This window comes from Puntigrus tetrazona, unplaced genomic scaffold (assembly GCF_018831695.1).
Source record: "Puntigrus tetrazona isolate hp1 unplaced genomic scaffold, ASM1883169v1 S000001111, whole genome shotgun sequence".
Lineage (NCBI taxonomy): Eukaryota > Metazoa > Chordata > Actinopteri > Cypriniformes > Cyprinidae > Puntigrus > Puntigrus tetrazona.
This window is the reverse complement of record NW_025048699.1, coordinates 103,224-117,500: the sequence shown is the minus strand read 5'-3', so window position 1 is coordinate 117,500 and position 14,277 is coordinate 103,224. Positions and strand designations below refer to the sequence as shown.

Here is a 14,277-nt window from a genome sequence, read left to right as displayed (position 1 = left end):
AGCAATTATATTATTCAAAGGGATTTACCATTTCCGCGGTGGGAGAGGGGTGTCAACTTTGGGCTTTTCTAAAAGGGGTAGAGTTCAATCAATCCGATCAATACCTCAGGTTTCCCTGGCCTTTCATCAAACGGGTAGGAGCTGCTCTCACACCTCTGGTTTATCTTTCCTCGCTGGCAAATGTAAATCAATGTGCGTGAGAGGAAACGTCCAGTGGAACGGTCCTAACCACACACCGCCGTCGCCCGCTCGGATCTCGACGCTTTCCCTGTCGCCCTCAAAGACCCGGCCGCGAGAGATCGATCAGTTCTTGCCTGTATCGAGCATCGGCTCGCGCCTGCAGTAATTAACGAGGAACCCGAAGGCCGGCCTGTTTCATCGGCATAGATACTGAAATCTGTAAAAACATCGGATTTAATTTCAAGCATAAACAAAAAAATGAAAGTACAAAATGTTTGTTCCGAAAAAACGTCATGCAAAATGAATGAAAACCATTCATGATAAATAATATATAACTGTGCGAAAGGAATATGTGTAATAATTTGGAAGCGATACTGAAAAAATATTTGGAGAATAAATTAATTAGAATGCAAGCAGAAAAAAAATTGTGTAAGAAAATATATTAGAAGCTATATTGAGGCTATTGGCATCAGCCAAACTTAAAAGAAAACGTTTTGTGTATGTTTGTGAATTTATAACAGTTACGTTGCTATACATATCAACCTATTGGCTATTGATAAACCCGATAAAAATGTATTTGAATGAAATTAAAATCAGTGCCGTATTTTTCGATTTCTGTTTCACGTGACTAATTCAGACTTGTTTTCCACCACCTGGAAAAAGAGCACAACTGAAACAAACGCAGCACACAGGAAACTTGAACATTAAGCGACGGCTCACGCTGAGAAGCAACGTTTTCAGAGTTAGAGCAAACCATTATATTTTACTGCAATAAGATGCTCCGATGAATCATGCGCTATAAAACCAGGAACATGCATTAAGGAAAGGTTCACGCCGGCTGTAGTCTTCACGCCAGACGCAGTAGTTTTACCCTGCCTGTTCTCTCTGTACATTATGTCCATGGCTTCACAAAAACAAACCGCTGTCTGATGATCACCACTGAATTATACATGCAGATGCAGCTGAAGCTTGTTTCTGAGGACAAAGGGGGAAATGATGGCGCTTTGCATGATCTTAAAAATCTAAACCGAGAATCAGTGACGAGTCGAAATGGGTGCAGATATTTAGAGAGATTTAATATAACTTAATATAAAATATTTAAACATGTATTAAACATGTAAAGGTGACAGTAGATTTTACATATCAGGTTTATTATACTTAACCAAAAGCATTAAAGCAATTTTGTTACTTGAAATAAACATTCACAAAAAAATTAATTAAATTAAATTAAAACTGAAAAAATAAATAAATAATAATAATAATTTTGAAAAAAAAAAACATTGTTGAAACCTGGAGGAAAAACTAAATGAAAACCACAACAAACTAAACTGAAATAATAATTCTAGAAAATAAATACAATTATAATAGCATGTCAGATAAAAAAAATATGCCGTATTAACACTGATATAGAATAGAATCATTAATCTAATAAAATAAAATAAAAAAATCAGCCTGGTTAATATCACTAATTATAAGCCACAGTTCACTGTAAAATAAATTTGAAAAAATCCCTACACTCAACCATATTTTGTTAGCTAAAGCTCTTCTAATGAAATTTCAAGAATCCTTACATTTCCAGTCGCACGCATCTTAAAGTCATCAGATTTACATGACGGAGAAAAAGCAAGAGATACAGTACAAAGAAAGCGAGAGAATGAGAGTCGGGGGGGAGGGGGCGGTGGGTGACATAAGATCAATATTTCGCCACAAAACACGATCAGTAATGATGTTTTCACTTGTTCGCTGAAACCTCCCCATAACAGACGAGAGAAAATCACTCCTTTTTTTAATTCGGCTAGTGTTTCATGCTCTCACGGTCGTGCGATCTCTCGTGCCAACGCCGGGCCGCTCAAACGCTTCCGATCTCAACATCAACCATTTTCTAAGCATACGCTCCTCTGGAAGTGGCCTGTGTGTGTGTGTGTGTGTGTGTGTTTGAGTGTGTGTTAGAGTGAGAGGACTTGCTAAATGCATTATGCTGTAGTCTTGCACTTAGCTGTGTCATTCTGTGCATGTGCGGATATCCTTAATGTGGAGGCCGGACACCTCGGCGAGAGATGGAGGAGGGGAAGGAAAGAGAAACTGAGAGACACAGAGTCATGTGTTCTCTGCAGTGGATCATCTAGCTTGAGCCAGAAGCAAAGACAGTAAGCCCGATATTATTTGTTCACGTGCATCACACACATAAGGAGATCAAGCATGTGTATCTTTCTTAACAAATTAACACAATATAACAACGATGATATTTGATATATAATGCATTCAGGCAATTTTAAGGCAAAATTCTAATAAATACATAATACAAACATCCCCAGTTGATTAATCACAGGTAACTGTTTTGCAGTAAATTATTTTTATATGTTTAAATATGCAAGTGAGGCCTTACGTTGTTAAAAATGCAATCATTTGAATGAAATTCCAGAACATTATTCAGAAAATTGGAAAAAGCCAGATACTAAATTCTTGTTTTGTTTTGTTGATACGTTACAGGAGAACGTTTTTATAGAGGGGATTTTGGATATCTCTTTTTATCACTCCAGATACCAGAAAATACTGTCAACAGTCAGAGAAAAACACATTTTCACCATGTTTTTTTAAGAATAAAATGTTACAGAAATCAAAGCGAATGATATATGAACAAACCCTTCAGTAAAAATCTTCAGACTATAGAGAGGAATAAAACTGCTATGTTTGGTGTATGTAGGTGCTGCCAAAGTAGAGAAAGAAATGTGTGAATAATATACAAATAAACGTTGTAGTAAAAATCTTCAGAATATAGAGAGGAATAAAACTGTAAAGTTTGGTTTATTTAAGTGCTGTTGAAGCAGAGAAAGAAAATCACGGTTTTTAAACGTGTATTTTTGCCATGTTTTTAGGAATAAAATGTTAGAAAAATCAGGGGGAATGAGATATAAACAATCCCTTCAGCAGAAATCTTCAGAATATAGAGAGGAATAAAACTGTAAAGTTTGGTTTATGTAAGTGCTGTTGAAGTGGAGAAAGAAACTCATGGTTTTTAAACGTATGTATTTTTGCCATGTTTTTAAGAATATAATGTTAGAAAAATCAGGACGGATGAGATATAAACAATCCCCTCAGTAAAAATCTTCAGAATATAGATAGGAATAAAACTGTAAAGTTTGGTTTATTTAAGTGCTGTTGAAGTGGAGAAAGAAACTCATGGTTTTTAAACGTATGTATTTTTGCCATGTTTTTAGGAATAAAATGTTAGAAAAATCAGGGGGAATGAGATATAAACAATCCCTTCAGCAGAAATCTTCAGAATATAGAGAGGAATAAAACTGTAAAGTTTGGTTTATTTAAGTGCTGTTGAAGTGGAGAAAGAAACTCATGTTTTTAAAACGTAATAAAATGTTTTTAGAATATAATGTTAGAAAAATCAGGATGATGAGATATAAACAATCCCCTCAGTAAAAATCTTCAGAATATAGATAGGAATAAAACTGTAAAGTTTGGTTTATTTAAGTGCTGTTGAAGTGGAGAAAGAAACTCATGGTTTTTAAACGTATGTATTTTTGCCATGTTTTTAGGAATAAAATGTTGGAAAATTCAGGGCGAATGAGATATAAACAATCCCCTCAGTAAAAATCTTCAGAATATAGATAGGAATAAAACTGTAAAGTTTGGTTTATTTAAGTGCTGTTGAAGCAGAGAAAGAAAATCACGGTTTTTAAACATGTGTATTTTTACCATGTTTTTAGGAATAAAATGTTAGAAAAATCAGGGCAAATGAGATATAAACAATCCCTTCAGCAGAAATCTTCAGAATATAGAGAGGAATAAAACTGTAAAGTTTGGTTTATTTAAGTGCTGTTGAAGCAGAGAAAGAAAATCACGGTTTTTAAACATGTGTATTTTTACCATGTTTTTAGGAATAAAATGTTAGAAAAATCAGGGCAAATGAGATATAAACAATCCCTTCAGCAGAAATCTTCAGAATATAGAGAGGAATAAAACTGTAAAGTTTGGTTTATGTAAGTGCTGTTGAAGTGAAGAAAGAAACTCACAGTTTTTTAACATATGTATTTTTTGCCATGTTTTTAGGAATATAATGTTAGAAAAATCAGGGGAAATGAGATATAAACAATCCCTTCAGTAAAAATCTTCAGAATATAGAGAGGAATAAAACTGTAAAGTTTGGTTTATTTAAGTGCTGTTGAAGCAGAGAAAGAAAATCACGGTTTTTAAACATGTGTATTTTTACCATGTTTTTAGGAATAAAATGTTAGAAAAATCAGGGCAAATGAGATATAAACAATCCCTTCAGCAGAAATCTTCAGAATATAGATAGGAATAAAACTGTAAAGTTTGGTTTATGTAAGTGCTGTTGAAGTGAAGAAAGAAACTCACAGTTTTTAAACATATGTATTTTTGCCATGTTTTTAGGAATTTAATGTTAGAAAAATCAGGGGGAATGAGATATAAACAATCCCCTCAGTAAAAATCTTCAGAATATAGATAGGAATAAAACTGTAAAGTTTCGTGCACGTACATTATGCTGAAGTGAAGAAAAAACTTTCAATTTGTGTTTTAACATGTAAATCTATAGACGCGAGTAGGTAAAGTGTCCTAAAATAATTTTTTTCGAAATGTGTATGTTGGATGTTTTGTTTCCAAGTGTCTGAAAGACATTTTTTGTGGAAGAAAAACAGCCCAAAATCTTGACCAATGCATGAAACAAAAAACCTGCCTGAAGTGTCCTTAAGTGAGACGCAAGTGTACACATACTTTCTGGGTCACTCTATCTCTTGATCTCCATGAGGAGCAGAACAAATGTTCTCTGATCAAGTGAATAAAAGGTCAGAGTTCATCTGGGTCTGAAATGATGACATCAGCGGTTCAAAGGTTTGTTGCCAGACAGAAACATCAGCACACTGATAGAGCCAATCAGAACACTCTCAAACGGTGTGTTGAAACAATGCTGATGAGCTAACACTCGTCAACATCAGTCAACGATCCAATCAGTTTCACAAACACACTGAATGCTTACAAATGCACAAAAGAACCACAGGTAAATAAGCAACACTGATTACTTAGATAGGTATTTTTGTTATCCGTATCTTTGTTTGACAAGAAGCGACCTGTCTTAAAAGTACACAAATCCTGATTGCATCACATCCTAAAATAAAAACGATATTCATCCAGCTTATTTCCATACAAAAAAGATTTAAAAATTATAACATCATACCATTAATCCTTATTAATGAATGCTTTTACAGTAATTAATGTTTTTACTGTACTTCATGGCATGCAAAAGCTGCATAAAGACAAAGGATTTCTTATACATTCCTAAGGTTTTTTATAGTTATTTTCTTTAGCTATTTTTTTTTTTGCAATGGCAAAGTAACGCAATGCAATGATCTGCTAAATGCACAAACCTAAATGTACGAACCTGCATGCATAAACCTAACCGTACGAAGCTAAAACCTCATTTTAACAAATAAGGGGTTTGGAAATGACATGTGGGTGAATAAATAATAGCAGTATTTGTTATCAGTTCCTCTAACAAAAGCTGTATTTAAAAGAACATAAGACCCAACTGTAAATAATGGCCGCGTTTTATTACGTAAGCTCTTATCAGCTTCTAGAAAAGCAAACATGAACCTTTCTCTTTCCTCATAGCTGAAGTTAAAAGTTGTCTATTCTTTTTAGCAAGCCACAGCAGAGTAAGATAAACTCATTTCACATGTCTCACACTAAACAATCTTTGCCATGTTGCGCACAAACATTTATTTACAACCATTCATCTATGGATCACTGACATGGAAACCACTTGAAAGCAAGAATAAAACCCAAATAAAGAGAAAAGCTGACAGACAAATGAATCCCCCACAGACTCGCTACATAAAAACATGTTTTGGCTCGCCGTTGGTTTACTGACAGCAGCATCACGGGCCGCTTTGCGGGGCTGAGAGACCAAAAACTTTGCCCTTTGCTCGGGCCGGCGCTGACGGCGATCCCCCAATCACAAGACATTTCAGTCTGACACAGAGATAATCACATCACTTCACCTCAAAACTAAAAAAACAACCTGATACTGCAAGAACACGCGCTTCAGGGATCTGCGCTTTAAGATATACGTGACATATATAGACGCACGAGTCAGAAACGTGGGATTTTGAACATTTTAAAGCAGTTCTGGCATAAAATTGAGCCAAGTATTTTCAACTTTTCATTAAAAACGACTACGCTGGTATCATTTTCAATAACAAATGTTAAAATAATTTCAGAAGCATTTTCAGACTTTTAGACCCTACTATACAGTTTATCTGCTTAAATTGGACAGATTACAACATTATTACACTAAATATGGCAAAAAGGCTGGTACAATCAATCTTACTCTTTTGTATTTTTTTGATTATCGTAAACTGTACAGATAGCTATGAGAAAAATGCGGAAATTATAGATATAAAAACATTAATATTACATATAAGTGAAACACAGATTCATGTGAGTTTGTCGACTACATTTAAACATATTCAAAGGCCTCTAGTACTAAATTAAATGTCAATTAATCTAATTTTATGTCTAAACCATAAAAGAAAGCAATCTGTAACACTTTAGGTCTCGCAGTCAGCAGTAATTATTGTTTATATTAATAGATTTTTTATTTGTTAGTTCAGTTTTTAAAAAAGGTATTAGTAAATATTGATGTTTTCTCCAAAGCGACTTACAAATGAGTAAAATGCAAGCAGTTAGTAAATAAAGTCTCAACTGGCTTAATGCAGTACACACATTTGTATAATAAATGAAAAGAAAACCGATAAAATAGAAAAAGATCAAACGTTAATAAAAGCTTATTGCGATTGTAAAGTTGATACAACAGGCAATGCTGTTTTTTTTTTTGTCAGGTCATCTTCCATGAGATTGGATTAGTCTGATTTCGGAATCAAAAGCATCTTGACCACAATCGCAAGAGTATCTTATAAAGCAGTCGGGCCCAATCATATTTCTGTCGGGATTATTTCACTCTCTTGGCCCGTGTTACACACTTATTGGTTTGAGAAGAGAATCTCATCACTAAAAGGTCCCCTCAAAGCACCGCAAAGCCATTATAATTATCAGACGGCGTCCTCTCTGGAGCCGCGAGGCGCGTCGTGTCGCCCCGGTCTTTGTGTGAAGGTCACCGGGCGTATTGGTTTTAACGCCGGCCTCCTCCGCGCAGAGCCGGAGTGATTAAACATCTTCTGAAAAACATCTACGCTCGGCTATGCGTTGATTTCACGTCTCATCCGGGGCGGCTTCATCAGCTTTAATGATCCTTTTAAACAAGCACGGCTCAGAATAGCCCGCCCCGGAGTCTTTTTAGCACGGAGTCAGTCGGCTTGCTGGGAACGTTCTTCCAGCGTCAGCTTTACTGGAACAAGTCGGGATCGGGTTCCAGATCAATGCGAACTGGGTGCACACGTTTATGTTATTGTTGCCAGCATTAATGCCCTTTTAATCTTTAAGAGATTACCCGCATCGATCCGCCGTCATTCAGCAACACATATTTGTTTGAGAAAGTGACATAACTCACACACATTACTGAACGACAGGACGAAAATAAACAGCAGGACTGGCCTGGGATTTTGATCTCTTTGTCCCGGTTCTGCCCTTTGAAAGGTCCAGAAAACAACACACTGACCGCTTGATGCCCGATTGGCCCGGCTTTGAAAATATAGCTTATATATAGCTTTTTTTGCATCTTTGCTTTCCAATCTTACGGATTCAATCATCTGACACAACCTCATTGTGACCGAATACATATTCTAACCGATCACTTGCCGATATATCGGCCAAATCATTTGGAGCCTGCTAAGCAGTACAAATCTGGTAATGTGCAATTCTTAGAATTTCATATTGTGCAACAAAAATGAATAATTTCATAGTGATTTGAACTGTTAAAATACTATTATCGGTTCATCGACTAACATCTTCTATAGATATTGGCATTGCATTTGCCATTAAAGAACCTGTATCGGTCAGCTGTTACTATATAATATACAGTGGAGCCTAAATGTTGAAGCTAAATGAAAAAGTTAGAATTTTCTTATGCAAATATGAAAAAAAAAATTTTTTGTGGTGTCCAAATATCCGAGACCACATTAAAAATAATTTTTTTATGCAAACATGCAAATAAACAATAACTTACAGTGGCATCCAAATGTCTCAGACCACATCAAATATTTTGGATTTTTCTCACGCAAACTTAAAAACGAATAGCCCGCATTCTCCATGCAAATGCATAACTAAATAATGATAAACAGTAGTGCTCAGGTTTCTGAAACCACAATATAAATCTGGGATCTGTAAATAAACAATAATTTACAGTGGCATCCAAATGTTTGATTGAAATGCATCGAAAACGTCGGCTTTTTACATACATGTATGAAATTAAGTCCAATTACTTGAGACCAAATTAAAAATACGGAACTTTTTCATGCAAACCCTGTAAATAAATAGCTATGATACTGGCTGTTTAAAAAAAAAGCAAAGGATATTTGTCGTTGCAACATTAGGATCAAATGTCAGTGCGTGAGTGTCACTGATCATGTGACTCTTTGTACAGATGGTCAGATTTCCAGAAGATGCTCTTTCACGATGGAGAACGTGAACATCAGGTCTTGCCGCTCCAACGGTTTATTTCAACTTTCGCTCAAATTGATACGCCATTGGCACGCTTTGTAAATCTACATTTTGCAAAAATGCAAGTGCTCTCAGGCTTTAGATGTTCCATATTTTCCCGTCCGTCTTCAGTTTTAAAGCGAAAAAGCCCAAATCGGGAAAGACGTCTCTCGAATGCAGTCTGGCGTGCTTTGGAGGTATATTTCTCCATCTCCAGCGCTCTTATTTACGGGCCGGGGAACCCGTGTTTCTCCAGCGCTGGCTCTTTTTCAATCTCCTCGGCCCTGACTCGTATAACAGCGCTTGTCCCCTTTGATCATTTACTTAATAAAGTTGTTTGTCCGTGGCGGACGGCACAGGCCGAGGTTCGTCTCGATAGCTGATTGCCTGCTCCGTGTGACTGGAATGAGGTCCAGTCAGACGTCACGTTTGATTTGACTAAACGAATAGTGCAAAGACAGGCTCGTTTTCTCCTGTGACATCAGGCACCTGCACCTCTTGGCTTAAAGATAACCAATAAGTCATTAAATCGCTGCGTACCTTCAAGTATGGGTTTCAGATATCTTTTTTTTTTACATGATCTGAATAGCATTTCATTAAATCAGGTGATAAGTTGGACCCTGAAAAGAGCAAAACCTGAAGATCACGATTTAACAACTGATATCTTCAAATCAAAACAAGGAAATCTGACCGTCCGTACAAAGAGGCACATCGATGCATTCAAACGATCGGCTTTTTCATTTTTCCACCAAGCTATGTTGTCAAACGTTCTAACGTTTCGTTTCAATTCAGCGCTGCTTTTGGACCCCACTGTAACCGTAGCATGAAAAAAGCATTATATTACAAATCTAACTCAAAACTAAAGGTTCTTTAATCTTTCCATTCCACAAAAGGTTCTATAAACGGACCAAAAACCGCTGTGAAAAGTCGTTTTTAAGAGCGTCGACATTTACATGCATGAAAACAAAGCGGCCGGCAGTTCTCTCCGGGTCAGACATTTCTGATGTCACGACGTGCAGCTCTTCGGTTTCTGCTTCAATATTTGCGTCTCCTCTCTCCTCCAAAACAGCGAACAAAAGGCAGGTGCCGGGCTGCACATCTCTGCCTGTTTAACCCAAGACAAGGTGACGTTTTGTGCGTTGAGCTGAGGGTCACGCAGAGATTTCTATCAATAATTCATCGAGCCGCTGCAGCCTCTGTTCTTCTTTTCAATTCCCCTGCAGATCACATAATACCTTCCCCCCAACCCAAAGCCATCTGTGAGACCAGAGCCCTGCAGGGAAACAGCATTAAAGCGCCTACGCCAACATCTCAAAGCACGGTTCTGCTTAAAATGGCATTCTTGGTTAAAGAGAATGCATTTGTTTGCACCTTCTGAGGGCGCACTATATGCAAAGGATCGACGAGAGCGTGTTTTGACGAAGACGCTCATGTTCTGGTATGCGATTTAACACGAAGAAGAACCTTTTGTTGACACTCAAATGCATCGTTCTTTAAGGCGCAATTTGTGTGTTTTTTCTCTCAGCTGAAGTTAATGCACACTTGTGCTGCACAATGCACCATGCATCAGAGCTGTCCATTATTTCAGTGAATAATTGTGCATCACCCTACAAATTAAAAATCAATAGGCAGCCAGCTTTTATTTTAATGCACTGATAGGATGCTCTTCAACAACACAACACCGTCTCTGACACCTCGCACGCCAAACTACAGAATTCTGGTCTTGCTTTTTCTTCATCCGAACAAAGGAAAAGGGGGTCCTGCACCGCCCATCGCTAGAGGGGGCAACACGCCTGATGTAGAGGGGCAGGAGGGGAATAACAGTCCAGTAATTACCAACACATCCCTATTCAGCACCTCTCTGAAAGCTTTTCTTTGACTGAGAGAGAGAGAGAGAGAGAGAGAGAGAGAAAAGAGACTCTTCCAAAAGCGTGCGCACTTGCAACATTTCAAAAGTAAATAAAGAACGGCAAAACTAAAAACGATACACTGTTTCGCTCCGGACGTTCCAAGTCAAAGAAAAGCGCGTTCGCTGAAACGTTTTACGCCACAAAGCCCCCAAAAACATCGTCACAGAAGATGTTCGAAAGCAGATACCTTGTCTTACCTGCAAGCCGAAGGGCCGACATCCTCTGAAACTCGGGCTCCTGTAACCACTTCCACATGCGGCGAAACGTTTCGCGGCCGGACTTGAGTTTACTCCAGGGTTTGGGGTTCCGCAGCAGGTCGGAGAGCGTGCCCTGCGAGCGGCACAGCACCCGCTGCGCGAAGATGGCCTGCGGGATGCTGTAGCGCTTGAGCTCGGCCGTGATGCGCTGCGCCACTTCCTTGGTGTTGATCTCTTCCAGCTGGCCCGAGCCGGAGCCCGGCGCTCCGGAGGAGGAGGAGGAGGAGAGCGGTCTGTCCCGGTTGGAAGCCAACACGGGCCCGTGGGATTGAGGGTGGCCCGGATGCCCGTGCATCCCGTTGAGGTGCGGCGGGATCATGCCCGCCGCGGGGCCACCGAGGCCTCTGGAGAGGTGCTGGTCACTTCTGGCCAGCATGGCAGTGTGCGCGTCGAAGTTGGAGCTCAGCATCTTGTCGTGGCTGTGCGCGCCGTAGTTGTGAAGCGTCTGCTGCGCGTTGTGGATGGAGCCCAAGCCGTTGCCCAGAGGGGACAAGCTCTGCCCCATCCCGCTCATGTCTTTGTGGTAGGGGCTGTAGAGGTTGTTCATGGCTGGTAGAGTCCTCTCGTCCCGCATGAGGGTGAAGCTGCCGCTCACGTTCCCAGAGAAACGCTGGTGGTGGTGATGGTGGTGATGGTGCGGATGGTGGAATTTGTCGGACACGGTGGAGATCGGCGGCAGGGGCTGCAGAGGGGTCAGGGTGGTGTAGGTGCCGCTCATCCCGGACGGGGAGGTGTCGCAGGGCATGCTCATGGCGTGATGGAGCGGCAGCGAAAGCTCGGGACGGTACTCTCCCCCTGCGCCCCCGCCGCCGCCGCCGTCCAGAATCGAAGCCATGCTGGAGACCATCGCGGAGCGCGACGGCGCCACGGTCAGATCCTGGTGTATCCGCAAGGAAGCCCCCGGATTGCGGTTGTGATGGGGGCTGTGGCTGCTCATCAAGTCCTGCTCATGGCTTAGGCTGCCAATGTCCATTGTCATCTCTGGGTTCATGGCGTACGCATCCAAATCCTTGGCCAGGCATCGATAGGCGTTATAGGCAGTCTTCATTCAGTCCATTGATTTATGTCCAGCTTTGTGCCAGGGATGGGTTTCTCTCCGTATTCGTTTTTATTTTCCCCCTCTCTCTGTGCCTCTCTCTCTCTCTCCTAAGGCCTCTCGGGTTTTTTTTCCTCCTTTTTTTTTAATAAATAAAAAACACCGATCTCTATCAGACGGGCCAGTGCTGATTTCTCCCCATGTCCGAGCCCTCTACTCCTCCTGCGTCTTCTGTTTGGGCAGCTGGAGGTGTTTGGGGTGGGCTTGCTCCGCGCGCACCCGACCCTGCTGAAAGGGGAGGAGATTTGGCCTTGATTGACGCGCCGGCGGTCCAATCGCGTCCCTCGCCGGCGCCCGCCTGGCCAATCGCTGACGCTCCCACGGAGCCTTTCGGAGTCGCTGCCTTTGCATCTGGAAGCGCGCGTCAGACGGGCGCTTCTCTGACACTGCAAACGCGTCGTTTACCCGGTTCGTAATATATAAAATATAATATAAAGAACGGGTGTGTTCAAAACCCAGAAACGTAACTGTGCGCCCTCAGGAAAAAAAGCAACCAAAGGGCACATGTTAGTTACATTTTAATAAGTGCACTTTTTGGGGAGAAACAATTAATTCTATATCTTTATTTTGTGCATCGTCGTGCATACTGAGCCAATGACTGAATATGTATTTTTCCCCCATCTGTCTGATTTCATCCATTGAACACATCGATGCACAAATGCTGTCTGCCTTTATTTGAACTCTTCCTCGCGCGAATATTCAGCCGCGGGTTCATTTCGCACGCGCTTCAAACAAACATGTTTGTATCTCTGAAATGTTCTCAGGGTGGTTTTAAAGCCTTGTTCCGTTTCCGAACACATTTTTTTTTACACCGCGTAAAAATTCCAACGTCAACAACAACAACAACAAAAAAATCGTCCCGGGTGTATGCAAAACTTTTTTGAAATTTTGGGCATGCTCTGCGCGCTTTAACCCCCAGATCGTGCCGTTCCCGAGCTGCTCGGTCTAAATCGATCAATCCCGCTCGCGCAGTAACTTCTTTTTACGCGCATTATGGTCCGATCCGGCTTGCGGTGATTCACAAGTAACAGATTTCTCGAATGCCGGTTGCTATTTTGTTTGGAGGATGCGCAGATGTTGCTTTTGTTTAAAGCGACTGTAATTAAGGATGAGCGACAGAAGTCTGAAAAGCGTGACCTATTTTTCTTTTGATCAGCTGTCAGAGGAGGAGCAGGAGGTGCAGGGGGCCCAGTGTCCTCCTCGAGCCTCTCCCGGCCTTTCAGCTGCCACAAATTGGAGGAAAAGTGTGTGTATACCTGCTGCAGGGGACGCGCGCGAGGGACGCGCGCGAGCTCGGCGCCCGCTCCGACGCTCCGCGCGAGCTTTTGTGCCGCTTCGCTTTGGCTCGCTCCACCTATAATGCGAAGAATCACTGACTGAAAAAGGCCCTTATTCATGTCAAAGAAAATCGATATTTGAAGAGAGAGAGAGAGAGAGAGAGAGAGAGAGAGAGAGAGAGAGAGAGAGAGTCTCCAACGTGGACGTTGTTTTCTTTCGAAACGCGCGTAGAAGTCTAAAAGCCAAAGTCGGCTTGCAGTCAGCAAACGGGCGCTCTTTAAAAAAAAAGGCGATTTTTGTATTAGGGTTTTTTACTGTGCGTTATTTAAGGGTAGACTACAGAAGCTAAAAACCGTTTCACGACACGTGCATCAAAATCGCCAAACGCAAAATCACGCATCGACTAAACCGTGGCGCGTTTTATGAAGTGCAAACAAAAATAAATAAAAGAAAGCAAGACTGAAAAAGGCCTGCATTTGCTCGATTAATTTACGCTTTGTGGGCCACTTTAATTTGACTTAAAAAACCAGTGGACATTATTACAAATATGTTTCATTAAATTAATAGAAAGACACACACACACACACACATATATATATACACACACACACACACACACACACACACACACACTTTTTCCCTTAATGCACGTGCATATGCAGATACACTTAAAATGATAAAAACCAACATGCTAAAATACTTGCCAAAGTTTCAGGGTTTAGACTAAACCAGGACTGGGCCATAGTTCAATTATTGACTTTTATTAACAAAAATAAACACGATGACACAAAACAGTAGGCACTGATATATATTTCTAGATTTCTAGCTTCTCTCGGTTCAAAATCACCGTGAAACCCGAGCGTTAGTAAAGATGGTTTAACGCTGCTCACGCGTTTAAAAGCGGTTGCATTTATTTAAACAGTGCTTG

The 14,277-nt window shown here is 40.5% G+C and overlaps 1 protein-coding gene across 2 annotated transcripts in view; it reads right to left on the bottom strand.

The window, feature by feature from the left end:
- Nucleotides 1-12,282, bottom strand: part of onecut2 (one cut homeobox 2) — a 21,263-nt gene extending 8,981 nt beyond the window's left edge. The window contains exon 1 of one of the 2 annotated variants that reach the window (XM_043234210.1): nt 10,906-12,282. In XM_043234210.1, the coding sequence (XP_043090145.1) occupies nt 10,906-12,023 (1,118 nt within the window). In that variant the 5' untranslated portion in view covers nt 12,024-12,282. The remainder of the gene's footprint in view (nt 1-10,905) is intronic. The other variant, XM_043234209.1, reaches the window with a different exon arrangement.
- Between the last annotated feature and the right edge of the window lie 1,995 nt (nt 12,283-14,277).